General features: G+C 39.7%; 2 protein-coding genes across 6 annotated transcripts in view; one reads left to right on the top strand and one right to left on the bottom strand.

Moving 5' to 3' along the window:
- megf8 (multiple EGF-like-domains 8) overlaps positions 1–2,752 on the bottom strand; it is a 59,985-nt gene extending 57,233 nt beyond the window's left edge. Inside the window, exons 1-2 of one of the 5 annotated variants that reach the window (XM_047150340.2) lie at positions 2,573–2,752; positions 2,218–2,403 (exon numbers count right to left, since the gene is read on the bottom strand). In XM_047150340.2, the coding sequence (XP_047006296.1) occupies positions 2,218–2,241 (24 nt within the window). In that variant the 5' untranslated portion in view covers positions 2,242–2,403; positions 2,573–2,752. Of the gene's footprint in view, positions 1–2,217 lie in introns of all 5 variants that reach the window. The other 4 variants (XM_017453431.3, XM_017453432.3, XM_017453433.3 and 1 more) reach the window with 4 other exon arrangements.
- Positions 2,753–6,107: 3,355 nt separating this feature from the next.
- trim35-28 (tripartite motif containing 35-28) lies at positions 6,108–12,948 on the top strand. Its single transcript, XM_017453430.3, has 6 exons — positions 6,108–6,975; positions 7,998–8,093; positions 8,207–8,437; positions 8,551–8,573; positions 8,663–8,784; positions 10,857–12,948. The coding sequence occupies exons 1-6, from the start codon at positions 6,553–6,555 to the stop codon at positions 11,387–11,389; spliced, it is 1,428 nt and encodes a 475-aa protein (XP_017308919.1). The 5' UTR covers positions 6,108–6,552; the 3' UTR covers positions 11,390–12,948.
- Positions 12,949–14,670: the final 1,722 nt, after the last annotated feature.

The following is a 14,670-nucleotide window of genomic DNA, read 5'->3' as shown; positions in this document are numbered from 1 at the left end:
GATGTTGCGTTTATACTGTATAAATCAGTTGTGTGCAGATGTACTTATATATACTAGTACATGCAGATGTTGCATTTATATACACTAGTGCGTGCAGATGTTGCGTTTATATACACTAGTGCGTGCAGATGTTGCGTTTATATACACTAGGGCATGCCGATGTTGCGTTTATATATACACTAGGGCGTGCCGATGTTGCGTTTATATACACTAGTGCGTGCAGATATTGCGTTTATATACACTAGGGCATGCCGATGTTGCGTTTATATATACACTAGGGCGTGCCGATGTTGCGTTTATATACACTAGGGCGTGCCGATGTTGCGTTTATATACACTAGGGCGTGCCGATGTTGCGTTTATATACACTAGGGCGTGCCGATATTGCGTTTATATACACTAGGCCGTGCCGATGTTGCGTTTATATACGCTAGGGTGTGCCGATGTTGCGTTTATATACGCTAGGGCGTGCCGATGTTGCGTTTATATACACTAGGGCGTGCCGATGTTGCGTTTATATACACTAGAGCATGCCGATGTTGCGTTTATATATACACTAGGGCGTGCCGATGTTGCGTTTATATATACACTAGGGCGTGCCGATGTTGCGTTTATATATACACTAGGGCGTGCCGATGTTGCGTTTATATACACTATGGCGTGCCGATGTTGCGTTTATATACACTAGGGCGTGCCGATGTTGCGTTTATATACACTAGGGCGTGCCGATGTTGCGTTTATATACACTGTAGTGTGTGCAGATGTATTTATATACACTGTAGTGTGTGCAGATGTTGCGTTTATACTGTATAAATCAGTTGCGTGCAGATGTTGCATTTATACTGTATAAATCAGTTGCATGCAGATGTTGCGTTTATACTGTATAAATCAGATGCATGCAGATGTTGCGTTTATACTGTATAAATCAGATGCGTGCAGATGTTGCATTTATACTGTATAAATCAGATGCGTGCAGATGTTGCGTCTATACTGTATAAATCAGATGCGTGCAGATGTTGCATTTATATTCACTGTAGTGCATGCAGATGTTGCGTTTATACTGCAAAAATCAGTTGTGTACAGATGTTGCGTTTATACTGTATAAATCAGTTGTGTGCAGATGTTGCATTTATATATACTAGTGTGGGCAGATGTTGCGTTTATATATACTAGTGCATGCAGATGTTGCATTTATATACACTAGTGTGTGCAGATGTTGCGTTTATATACACTAGTGCATGCAGATGTGTTTATATATACACAAGAGCGTGCAGATGTTGCGTTTATACTCTATAAATCAGTTGTGTGCAGATGTTGCGTTTATATACACTAGTGTGCAGATGTTGCGTTTATATACACTAGTGCATGCAGATGTTGTGTTTATATACACTGTAGTGTGTGCAGATGTTGCGTTTATTCTGCATAAATCAGTTGCGTGCAGATGTTGCGTTTATACTGCATAAATCAGTTGCGTGCAGATGTTGCATTTATATACACTGTAGTGCGTGCAGGTGTTGCGTTTATACTGAAATCAGTTGCGTGCAGATGTTGCATTTATAGACACTACTGCATGCAGATGTTGCGTTTATACTGCATAAATCAGTTGCGTGCAGATGTTGCGTTTATACTGTATAAATCAGTTGCGTGCAGATGTTGCGTTTATATACACTAGTGCGTGCAGATGTTGCGTTTATATACACTAGTGCGTGCAGATGTTGCGTTTATATACACTAGTGAGTGCCGATGTTGCGTTTATACTCTATAAATCAGTTGCGTGCAGATGTTTATTGGCTTTAGGTTTTATTAGGTTGTATCATTCCTCCAACAAGCCATATTTTAACTTACTCAAAAATTAGACCAATTTTTGGTCCTTTTTGTCAGTGAATTAGATCATTTAGTATTTACTGAAGGAAACTGACCAATGCTATGAGCGAGCCCAGACAAGAGTTAACGGCTGTTCAGGAAGGTTAGTTTACATTAAGCTTGCTAGCTAGCTTGCTAACGTGCGAGACGAATATAAAACCCTCGTCGTCGTATTTTAGTCAGGGTTTCATTAACCTAATTCCAAAAACCTAGTCTTTTTAACGAATAAACGCAGCCCACCAGTTAGCATTAACAAAGCAACACAATACGCTAACGTCGCACATTGTTGTTATTATTTATCCAGCTAGCCACATCTACCTTAACAACATGAACACTGTGGTTCCGGTTAACTTACCAGAGCCCGGAGCTTTGTATCCATCTTTCATAAGTACACATATGCTGATGGGTTACATTCTGGAATAATAGTAAGACTACACATCCACAGAAGTCCTCCAAGGCTGAGCTGTTATTGTTGTGGCTGTGTGTAGCTCCAGCCAGGCGGACAGGGGAAGCGAGACAGCGCTGCTGCCCAGACGGCGGCCTTTAATAAAAAAAAAATAATTTTAAAAACCTCCGCTTGAAGTTTAGCTTAGCTAGCAGCCGTGAAATGTCTCCACTTTTCTGGATTCACGAAGGAAAATAGAGCGTAAATAATAACAATCGTTTTCGAAAGCTGCACAAAAATATTATCACGGTTTTCGCACACCTACTTCAACTCGACAACGGTGTTAAAAACCGTTCAGGCTTTAAACGACATTAGCAACACTAGCCTTGATTGTGTTTTGTGTCCAGAGACCCCCAACTACAGCATCACTGGTTACAGACAAGGACGCATAAAAAAGAGTCCCTGCATCGCTTCTACTCAGAAATATCAGTACCATATCGGGGAAAAGAAAGACAGAAATTAATTAAATGAATGATAAAAAATTGAATTAGTTTTCACAGTCACAAGCAGTATTTCAATGTCAATTTTTTTTTCACAGTTCAAAAAAGCCCCTAACCAAACTAATTCACATAATTATTTCCACAATAAATACATTTTGAAAATAGATTTTTATTTAAAGTAACAATATTAATACACTTGTGAATACATGTTAAGGGGTATAAGGTATATAACTGATAACATCAATAAATAAATGCACACAAATGTAGTCTTATATGCCCTCCAGAATAAGTTGCACCTGAAAGTGTTTTTTCCATTACAATTTGTGATGCAAATAGAGTTTTTTCTTGTTTTGGTGTTTTTCTTCACAACTCCCACAATGTTTCTGACATCAGCTGTTTTCCTTGGCCGAACCATTCAGTGCCTGCTGCTCAGTACACCAGTGGTTTCTTTCTTTTTCAGGACATTACAAATTGTTGTACTTCCTATGCCCAATGTTTGTGCAATGCCCCTGATTGATTTTCTCTCTTTTCTCAGCTTAAAAACAGCTGGCTTTTCTCCCATAGACAGCTCTCATCGTATGTTCCAGTTTTAATAGCTGATAATGGAAAATTAATGGAATTTAAAATTACATTGTTTAATCAATTCCATTGAATTCCCATTAAAAGCATTAATAAAGTTTATACTAGAATGTAAGGTATACAGTGCATTTCATATGTATTCCCTCCCTTGAACTTTTTCACATTTTGTACTTTGGCATAACCTGGAATTGAAATGGAATTAATTTGTATTTCTACCACTTGTTTAACATATTAAGTTTTATAGTTGATGTAGTTCATAGTTTTAAGTTGGGGTTTTATTGTGGGGCCGAGGTTAATTAAACAAAGAAAGCAGACATTTGTTGGTTCTTGGTCAATACTTACAGCTGCAAGTCTTTTGGGATATATTACTACTAGCTTTGCAGAGCTGGATCCTTATAGTTTTGCCTGTTCTTCTTGGCAAAATTGCTTCAGCTCAGTCAGGTTAGATTGAGGTTGATGGTTTACAGCAATTTTCAAGTCTCGTCACAGTCACTCTCAACGATTTACAGTGATTGAGGATGAGGGTTTCAGGGGGCTCATCCATGCCCTGAACCCTTCCTGCATACTCCCACCCAGGTGAGTATGAATACTCCATTACCATTACTTTTTTGTTGTGTTCTTTAGGCTTTAAATAAAATGGTGGCTTCAAAATATAAAGAAGCAAGGAGAAGGCCAAGGCCCAGATGGAAAACGCTACAACTGTGTCTCTAACATCAGATATGTGGACTTCAATTAACATGGATATCTCGCCATTACCTGCCATTATACTGATGGCAATGATAAGCTGACCATGGTTTTGTTGGAGGTTGAAAAGTTCCCAAATAGACACACAGCTGAAAATATGGCCTTGGTGAAAAAGAATGTTATGGAGGAGTGGGCAATCAAGGCCAAAGTGAAGTGCAGCAGCAAACATGAATGCTTGTGCAAGAATTTTGCAAGTGAGACATTCAGTTTGCATTGCACAAGCCCTAAACACCATGGCTAAAAAATCCTGTGATCAGGTTCCTACTCTTTGTGACATCCGGAACAAAACGAAGAAAGTGGTCACCTATTTTTGAAACAGCGCCTCCGCTAGATAAATGTTAACCCAGATGCAACAGGAGATGCACCGACCAGTTCTTAAACTAGTCAGTAAAGTGGAAACACGCTGGAACAGCTATTTTCACATGCTTCAACACCTGTAAGATGAAAGACAAACTGTGGGGGCATCCCTTGCTTCACTTAAAACTGATGTCACACCACTTCATGCACAGGAGTATGAAGCCTTAAATTCTATGTGTTCTCTCCCTATTCCACCAGGCCACAGTAGAGTCTGAGGAAAAACAAGTGTCTGGCTCCAAAGTCATTCCTTTATTGAAAATGATTCACCATTCTTTACAGGGTGAACAAATCAGGTATTTATTTGTATTTATTTAGACTACTCCTTAACAAAAGTAATCAATGTTTTAAGAATTACTTTTTTGCAGCTTTGAGTAACTCATTTTGTATTTCATAGATTAACCATGGACATCTCAAAGGAATTAACTGAAAACCTCATCAAGCGTCTGAGGGGACATATCTGGAATATGGAGTCACTCAGCATAATGACCATGGCAACTTTACTTTGCTTTTACCAAGGTTTAAAACCTTGGGTTTCCTCAACCAAAATAAAACGACAGGCTGTCAAATGGCTAAAAGCAGAATGTACAAATGTCATCAGGGCTGAAGATGAAAGCCTATTAATATCAACAAGCACTCGGTCAACAGAACCACCATCCGCAGCTCAAAAGCCTATACCAAGCTCAAGTATATATTTATTCATTTGTTTTTTCAAAAAATATTTTTTTTATAGTTGATTGTTGGTGTGTGATACAGTATATTCAGTCGCTGTACATGTACAGTAACTCCCATTCAAATTCTTGGACAGTGCTGTGGACCAGAGCAAACAAAGCTCAAATGCCACAGCTGATGCAATAGTAGAAGTTGAGAGATACCTTACAGAGACAAACATTCAAAGAGCTGAAGATCCACTAGAACACTGGAAAATACAGAAATATGTGAACTGTACACTCATCTATACACTTTGTCATTGCAGTTTCTTTGTACACTGGCCTCTTCTGTACCATGTGAAAGAGTGTTCTCTAAGGCAGGGGAAGTATTATCAAAGAGGAGAAATAGACTCAAGCCCAACATGGTCAAACACCTCTTATTTCTCAATAAAAATAATTTAAAACTTCATCCTCAACTTTCTGTCATTCCCTCGGTTACACAAGCACTATCAATGCCAAGTCTCATAAGCACATTTAATAACATTTAATTATCGTTTTATCCATGTCAAAATGAATGATTTTCATTCAAACTTATTAAAATTTTTAAATATCCAGTCACACAAGTAATATTGTCACAAGAATACAAATATTTTTAGACGAAATACATACACAACTCTGTTAGTCATATATGTGTACATTATTCTTCTATTACATCATATTGAATTATATTAGTTCATACTGGCATTTATTGCAACACTTTAATGGGTAAAGTAATTTATCAGAGGGAGAAATTCAACAAAGTCAACATGTTATGTGCTCTTATTTGTGCACATAACATTGAAACTATCTCTGGAGTGTGGCGTTCCAATGGCTTTTGTCTGCTTTATTTTTCACTAACCACTAAATGGCGCTGTTACGGCACTCCCGAAACTTTGAATCTTTTCCCGGAACAGTCGGGGGAAATTTGAGCTTTATGAGGCTTCGTTTCCCCATTCCTACCGTGAATAAGCGAATGCCTTCAAACATCAATGAACTGAAACAATGTTGTAAAGAAGAGTGGGCCAAAATGACTCCAAAAAACGATTCTGTGGTAATCCTGTATCTAACAAAATGCACATACTTTCAGATACGGCATATTTCTAAATGTTACAAAATGTGCTATAATGTCGTGAAAAGCCATTTCACATCGGGCAGAGTCGCAAAGCAACGGCAAAATGTGTGCGCATGCTCGAGAAGGGGACGCTGATAGGGTAAGCAACGGAACAGGACGTGTGGTACACGGAACTTCGAAATGTGGATATTTACCGAAATTATGCCAGATACGGAAGCAAAAAAACAGTAATCTTTATCTTTTTAGATTCAAGCAGTGAGATTTTGAGCAGTGGTGTGTGGAAAAAAAACCAGTAAACGTCCCTGCTTGTAGTTATTGGCGCTCAGCTGAAAGTGAAAATAAACGCAAGGTTTGTGTAAGTTCAAACATGGCGTCCGCGATGGACGAGGATATTACAGACAGACCGTCTCTTCTCGAGTCTGATCTGAGCTGTCCGGTGTGTAAGGACCTTTTCCAAGACCCCATGCTACTCTCATGCGGTCACAGCTTTTGCCAAGCGTGTCTGGAGGCCAGCTGGAAGCACAACCGCTCGAAGATGTGTCCCGTGTGTCGGAGAAACTGTGAAGGAGAGACTCCGATCCTGAACCGGGCCCTGAAAAGCACAGCCGAGTCTTTTCAGAAAGAGAGAGGATGGCGCGTTACCAGAGCTCCAAATGTGATCTGCGGCCTACACCTACGCGAGCTGCAGCTGTTCTGTGTTCAAGATGAGGAGCCCATATGTGCGGAGTGTGTGACCCTACATTCCAGCCATGACGTCAGGCCTGTAGACCATGGAGTTAAATACTGCCAGGTTGACCAACTTCCTTTTATTTACACTAACTTACTGATTCCAGTGTACTGTTGGGCCCAATTGTGTCCTACATTTTGTATTTTGAATCTGTCCCAATTGTGCCATTTTCCTGGTCTGGTTTGGGGACACTTGTCTTTTTAGAGCAGAGGTTCATGCATGCTCAAAAAGTCGCTGGAATGCACAGTTTAAGAAATCAAAAAAGAACATACACAGAATAGATTCTATCTTATTTCATATCAACAGAAATTGTCTTTGCCAGTGGCACCAAAAACTAATGGTTTATGTATATGCACAATATGTAGTCTATCAAATTAATGTATATATCTACAAAATACTACAAATTCTATCAAGAAAGTAGATGATCTGTGATTGGTCATTGGGACAATGGTGATCAGTGAGGAGAGCGTCTCAGTCAGACTTTACACACTGGTGGTGAGTCAACTGAACCTGCTATACAATAACCGATAACTATTATGTGAGCTGGAGATCTGTGCAGGACAGTCATTAACATCTGATCAAAATACACGATATGGCTACACTATACACCCCAATCCCCACAGCCATGCTCCAAAATCTAATGGAAAGCCTTCCTGGAAGAGATGAGTTTATAATAATAGCAAAGGAGTAAATCTGGAATGGGACTTTCAGAAGTCAGGTGTCCACATACCTTTGATCATATAGTGTAGGTACTGAAGTTCCTTTTTTTTTTTTTTTTTTTTTTTTAAATAAATGTTGCCAATTCAGACAATTTGCAACGTGGATCCTATGATGAAATGTTTCTCTCCTGATGGGTATTGTCTCTTCCAGAATGGAAATGACCCTATCCACAGGGTTCAGTGGGTTACTGAACCATTTTATGAGTGTAAAAATGACATAAATCAATTGCTATGGCCTTCACAGTAATGCTAATAAAACACATCTTTAATGCAAGCTCATTTCTGTCACCTTTGTGAAAGCACTTGTTGTAGGGAGTGTGTCGGCTCCCAGGCCTATAATGATTTAACCATGTGGTTTTGGTTTAGGAAATGCTTGACTTAAAAGTCAAGATACTTGCTGACAAATTGGAGTATTTTAAGAAGATGAAGAAACGATGCAATGAGACAATCGGTTATATTCAGGTAATTGATATTCGCCGTCAACTTTTACTGTCTTTGCTTTCAAACGCACAATCCTAATGCTGTTCGTGGTGTATGAGGAGCTTTTTGAGAATATAAAACTTGTCACTTTACAGGGCCAGTCAGTGGAAGCAGAGAAGCAAATCAGACAGCTGTTTGAGAGGCTCCATAAGATTCTGAATGAAGAAGAAGCTTCCAGAATTATAGCCCTAAAGAAAGAAGAGGAGCAGAAGAAAAAGATGCTGAATGAGAAGGTTGAAAGCATCAGCCGTGATATCACCTCTCTCACTGAGCTGATTCAGTCACTGAGGAAGGAGATGATTGCAGAGGATTTGGTTGTACTACAAGTATGGAATTTATGTATTTAAATGGAAATTAGTGTTCATTAAGAACAGTATATGCCGTCTGAATTGACTTATCTTGGTTGCTGAATAATAAAAACAATTCTTTTTACTTCCAGAACTACCAGAATCTTAAACTTAGGTAAGTGTTGAGCTTATCCATCGTGCTTCAGAAGTTCATTTGAACTTGCAACATTGTGATTCTTCTTTGTGCTTCCTAATGTGTCCTAGAGCCCAGTGGACAGATGAACAATCCCAGAAGTTTCCTCCTGGAGCTCTCATCGATGTGGCCTTGCATGTTGGAGCACTGGATTACAAAGTTTGGGAGAGCATGCGGTCACAGGTCAAATGCTGTAAGTGTGCCTTTTTGTGTGAGAATGCATGCCCTTAAAGGAAAAATCCACCCTGAATGACTTGCATATTAACCTTTATCATTAACACGTAATCTTTAATGTGTCCAAGATTTATTTTGCAATGAAATCATGAGTTGACATTTTCAGTCTAAACTCTTTTCATGGACATGTTGGACACATCTATTTGCTTAACGGTTTCCTACATTACCCACAATACTTACTGATGGTGGTGCCCGTGGTATACCTTCGATTTATCTCTACCTTAAGAGAGCGATGCAGCAGTGCTTTAGTCCTTTAGTCTGTCCTTCTCTCCGCATCTATACAGTCTGCTCAAACCGATAAAGTTCCAAAGTTTCAACTTTAATGCTGATTCCACTATCAGTGACATTGTGCTTGCCATTTCATAGATCGCTAACTAGCCGAGTTGATTCTCTGCCATAACTCTGTGCAGCTGCATTGTATAGATGCATTGCATTCTGGAACTTTGAGTCCAGTGTTTGCTGTCTCTGCTACTCCTATATTGGATTTTTTATTAATATGACATTGAATGTTGCCAGAAAATGGTGAGTGAGGAAACCTTCTTGAAGGAGTAGCAAGAAATGTAGCACCAACCAACAAATTAGCACCAGGATCGTTAAGCACATCACATATACATCGTACGGCCAAAAGTATGTGGACAGCTGACCTATACACCTGTGTGTGATCCTTCTTAAAACCTGTGTCACAAAGCTGGAAGTTCCCAATTGTTTAAAATGTATCTGTGAGCTGTAGCATTAAGATTGCTCTAAGAGGCTCAAACATGTTCCAGCATGACCGTTCCCCTGTACGCAAGGTGAGCTCCATGAAGACATGGTTTGCCAAGGTTGGAGTGGAAGAACTCGAGTGTCCTGCACAGAGCCCTGACCTCAAGCCAAAATCTAGTGGAAAGCCTTCTCAGATGACTGGAGGTTATTATAACAGCAAAGGGGAGTCAATCTGGAATGAGATGTTTAACAAGCAGACATATGGGTGTGCTTTATCTGGTGTCCACATAGTTTTGGCTGTATAGTGTATTTCAATATAAACAAATATATAAACACATTTAATGTGTCTCAGACTGGAGATTTTCCTTAACAAAAAAAAACAGCTAAAACTCATAACACCAGCTCTTTGTGTATTGGTATTGTATATGTTGTTTTGATTATTTTGTAGACATAAGAATATGACAATTAATAGATGCATGTCATATAGACATTCCTATACCCATTCCATACAGGATTTCACTGAGTGTTTTTGTGATTTTTGTTGCCAAAAATGCTTGATTCTGCTGTGGCTTTAAAAAAAAAATATGATAAAGGGTTTTTTGTGGGATTTTTTTTTTTTTTTTGCAAGAAAGCCACTTGAATTGGCGAAATTGCAAATAAACTAAATTGTTTTGCATGGTCCTAAGCAGTGACTGTTGTTGGTAAATGAGATCTTTTAGCTGTACTCATGTTCGACACTCGTGAGTCGATAAGGGCTTTGGCTGAATGTATTTTGTGACACATGATGCATCTTGGCCCAAACTGCTGAAAATCTGCGGTAATTTAGAAAATTGCAAACTCCTCCGAATATTGCAGAGTTTGCTTGATTTTGGTTTAATTTGGTTTGAATTTGGTTTAGTCGCAAAATCCTGGAGGGACTGAATACCTCTTTATACAATTATACTATTATCAGAGCTGTGATTATTGGCTGATATCCAATACTTGACATTTTTGCAGAAAACAAGCCACCTCTCTATAACTTAAGTGAAACATCAGAGGTCCTGAGCATTCCATAGTAATAGAGAATGGAAAATGTCTTGTACTGGAGAAAAGACGACAGACACAGAGAGATCATACGAAATATCACGTAGACATGAACACACATTCAGATTCTAAGAAAAGTGGTAGCCTGCATTTGAATGTATACACTTCTTCTTTTTTCTATTTACCTACCACTGTCTAAAAGCTAGTCTCCAATGTAAGAATAAATGTATGCACTGATTTTACAACACGATGTTTAATTTGAGTCTGTAGACAAATTCAGTGTCTAAATCTCTGTCTTCTCTGTAGTTCCAGTGCTGATGGATCCAAACACCGTTTCACCATGGCTCTCCATGTCCCCTGACTATGCAAGTGTGAAAGAGAGCACAGAGAGGCAATCAGTCCCAGACAACCCTGAGCGCTTTGACCCCTGCGTCTTTGTCCTGGGCTCGGAGGGTTTTGTGTCAGGTCGCCACCGCTGGGAGGTCAATGTAGGTGATAACCCAAAGTGGGTCCTCGGAGTGTGTAAAGAGTCTGTGGCCCGCAAGAGGAAGTTCACAGTGACTACATCAGGAGGCGTGTGGAGCATCGGCTTAAGTAAAGGCGTGTACAGCGGTCTGACTTCTCCTCGCACCACACTAACTGTGGCGAAGAGGCCAGAGACAATCAGGGTGAAAGTCAACATGGAAAAAGGAGAGGTGTCCTTCTGGGATGCAGACAGTGGGGCACACCTCATCACCTACAACGACACATTCCATGGGAGGCTCTTCCCTCTCTTTGGCCCTGGGCTCCACAAAACTCCTATGGCTATCCAGCCTGCCAAACTCACCATCCATAAGTAGCAATGATATGCATGGGGGAGTAAGGATACAGTGTGACATATCGTATTGTTGAATACATGGCTCTTGATTTGATACATTTGCATATTAAATAGAGTTCATATTCAGTTGAATACTACTGCATCTGTGCCAACAACATCATGGAGATGATGACACCCTGTCTCTCTCTCGCTCTCTCTCGCTCTCGCTCTCGCTCGTTCGCTCTCCCCCCACTCCCTTTTTCTCTCTGCTGCTTTACGATAGCATTTCCCAGTTGATCTGGGTTAAAGAAATCTGTGGGGCTATTGGGAAGTTTGTAGCTGCAAATATAAGACTTGGTATATTTCAGAATGCAGTACTTCAAAAAAAACAGCAGGGTTGCCAGGTTTGTGGAATTTAAACAAAATTGGGATGGTTTTGAAACGACGTTGCAGGTGGAAAAATTAAGTCGGTGAAGGCACAAGGACTGAGAAAAAGAAGAAATAAGGTGGAACTGCACACAAGTGTAAGATTGACGACAGCACTGCTGTTTAATTAGTCATGCTTAACCACTGTGTCAATATAAAGTTTCAGTGAATTTTATATTGTTGAATGTTCGAAAATGGCACCTGTATCGAAAATGTCACATCAAGACGCCGCTGTATTGTGTCGTATTTGGGTTTTGTGTATCGTTACCCCTGCAGGGTAAACATATTATGTGTATATAAACATAAACAAGTGTGGTGTGAAAATGGCAAGAGAACTCTGTGAAAGTTGGGGAAGTGGGTAAAAAGGGACTGGGGAGACTCACTACAGTTTTGGATGTGATACTGAGGCTATTCTTTGAGTATATTGTAAGCTTGGGAAGACTAAATCTAGAAAATATACCTGCATATTAATTTATCACAGAACTGGTCAAATATCTTACTAATTTGTTTCACTGGGTTGGAGTTATAAACATATGGTATTTATTCTTGGAGTCCTTAAAATTGTTTAAACTTCTATAAGTGATTGCCATTTAGCAAACTTACAACTTTCTTTATTTTATTTTCATCTTTTTGCTGGTAAATTCTATTTCCATAATTTGCTATAGCTGAAGTGTGAATGCATTCCTGTTATTAATGGAATTCTAAAAAGCTGCTGACTTTTAAAGCTGAAAATATTTTGAATATTCTGTTTTTAAAAAAATCATTTTAGCTTGCAAGCAAAGAATTCTCTTGGACGGCATCGGATGGAATAAAATTTATTTTTCACTTTGTCTGTAATAAAAATTTAATTTCCATTCGATAATATAAAGCCAAACAACAGTAATATGATTTTATGTGTCATAAAATTGACTAGTAGGTAAACTGACCTGTATTACCTAATTATCAAAACAGTAAGCCAGAATTGTAATCCTTCATAAATAAGATGCCCTGCCTGCCCTCGCACTACAGCTGTAACCTACATCCCTACACTACACTCTAATAAGAGATGGAGAGTTTATTCTGTTTAAATTCATTCAGGTTGACTGTATTTATAGTGTTGCATTTCACAGGGCTGTCATGAGTGCAGTATACTATGAAGCCAAAGCAGAGATGGCTAAATAAATCTATATTTGATTATTTGTTGGTTTGGATTAATTTGTTGTGATTACAGTCAGGAGGAAACTCTACAGGGTGTCCCAAAAGTCTCCATACAAAGAGGAAATTAACACTTTTTAGCAAAATGCTTTCAAAATTTTAGATAGACCTTAGGAATGCCTTTGACAAAAGAAGAATCATTATTATGGCTGGATTGGGAAGCTGTCACAAGGTTTCAGAGGTCTTTATCAGGAAACATGGCAAGTACCTCACACTCGACCCTGTGGCTAAGCTTATTAACAAATTTAAAAAGACTGAAAGTGTTGCGGACCTGAGAAGTGGACGTCCACAAATATCCACTGACAGCTGATGTGGTCCTGGCAAACATAGTCCCCTATGTACAGAGATTTGTGGGACACCCTGTACATACAAGAATCTACAACAGGGGTATCCAGAGTCTGGCCCAGGGCCAAATGTGGGCCACAGCTTCTCTATTAAACCCAAGTTCTATCCTGGTGAAGCCCTTTAGAAATTAATCATAATAATAATAATAGTAATAATAATATATGCATGCACAAAAACTCACTGAGCAGAGTTTTTGGGGATTTTTTCAGGATAAATTACAACTTTGCTTGTTTTATGTACAGGTAGGATTAAATGCAGTTTTTCTATATTAATATTTGAAGATACTTTGAAAGAAAAAAATTTTTGTAGTGTGAGTTTGTGCTTAATTTACTAAGCTCCTTGGGATGAGAATGAATGAGTGTTCTGGGAATTGCCGTGCATGTCGGCCATGTTTGTAGGCCGCAGTGCAGGTTGGGAAATGTAGTCACTGGTTTGCTGTGATATGACAGAACCCTCTCCCAAGGGAGAGGCAAAATGTCTTCACAGCCCCTCAGGTTCCAATGCAGGCATTGTCCGATAATTAACAGGTTCCTCGAGGAGCAGACATGAGGCTGGGGCTGGTTCGCCAGGGTCCTTAGGCAAGACCCAGGCTTGGGAAGTTGTGTTGTCAGCTTTAGACAGGTGCTTGACTTGGTGGGCCGTCTCGTCGGCCTTTCTTGAATATGGAGCAATGTTCTCAGCAGAGCAGGAAGGCAGAGTGATGTCCTCAGCAGAGCAGGAAGGCAGAGCCTCATCCTCATTGGAGCAAGAAGACAGAGGAGACATCATGCCAAGCTAGTAAGGAACACCCTACTGAGACTCAACTATATTAAGCTTATCAGATCCCCCAGAACCATACGATTGATTTTTTGGCTACCCTGAATATTTTCTCTTTGACTGCCAATTGCATTTTTTGAGCCTGGCGCACCCCAAGCCTGACCAGAGGCAGTGGCTAGGGTTCATACTCTCCCGGCTCGTTGGCAAAGCCCGCTAGTGGGCAGCGTGTCTGGCACGTACAGATTCCAAGGGTCTGCACAATGTAACTCAGTTTTTGGCACTATTAATAAAGGAGTTTGTGAATCCAGAGTACACCCCCAACCTGAATGAGTGTTCTGGGACTTGCAGTCCATGGTGGCCATGTTTGTAGGCCGCAGTGTAGGATGGGAAATGTAGTCACTGCTTTGCTGTGATATGACACTCTGTAATGTCCCATAGAAACAAGTTCATATTACTGCGTCACATTCCATACCAGTATCTGAACCTGCAAACCAAAAATCTCTTCAGACTATCCATAACCAGCAACAGAGAGAGTAGCAGAGGCTTAGCAGTGATTTAGCAGCGACTTATCAGTGACTTAGCATCGATTTAGCATCCATGCAG

Source organism: Ictalurus punctatus, chromosome 23, assembly GCF_001660625.3.
Source record: "Ictalurus punctatus breed USDA103 chromosome 23, Coco_2.0, whole genome shotgun sequence".
Classification (NCBI taxonomy): Eukaryota; Metazoa; Chordata; class Actinopteri; order Siluriformes; family Ictaluridae; genus Ictalurus; species Ictalurus punctatus.
Note: the sequence above shows the minus strand (reverse complement) of the source record. Positions and strands in the feature narration are given on the sequence as shown.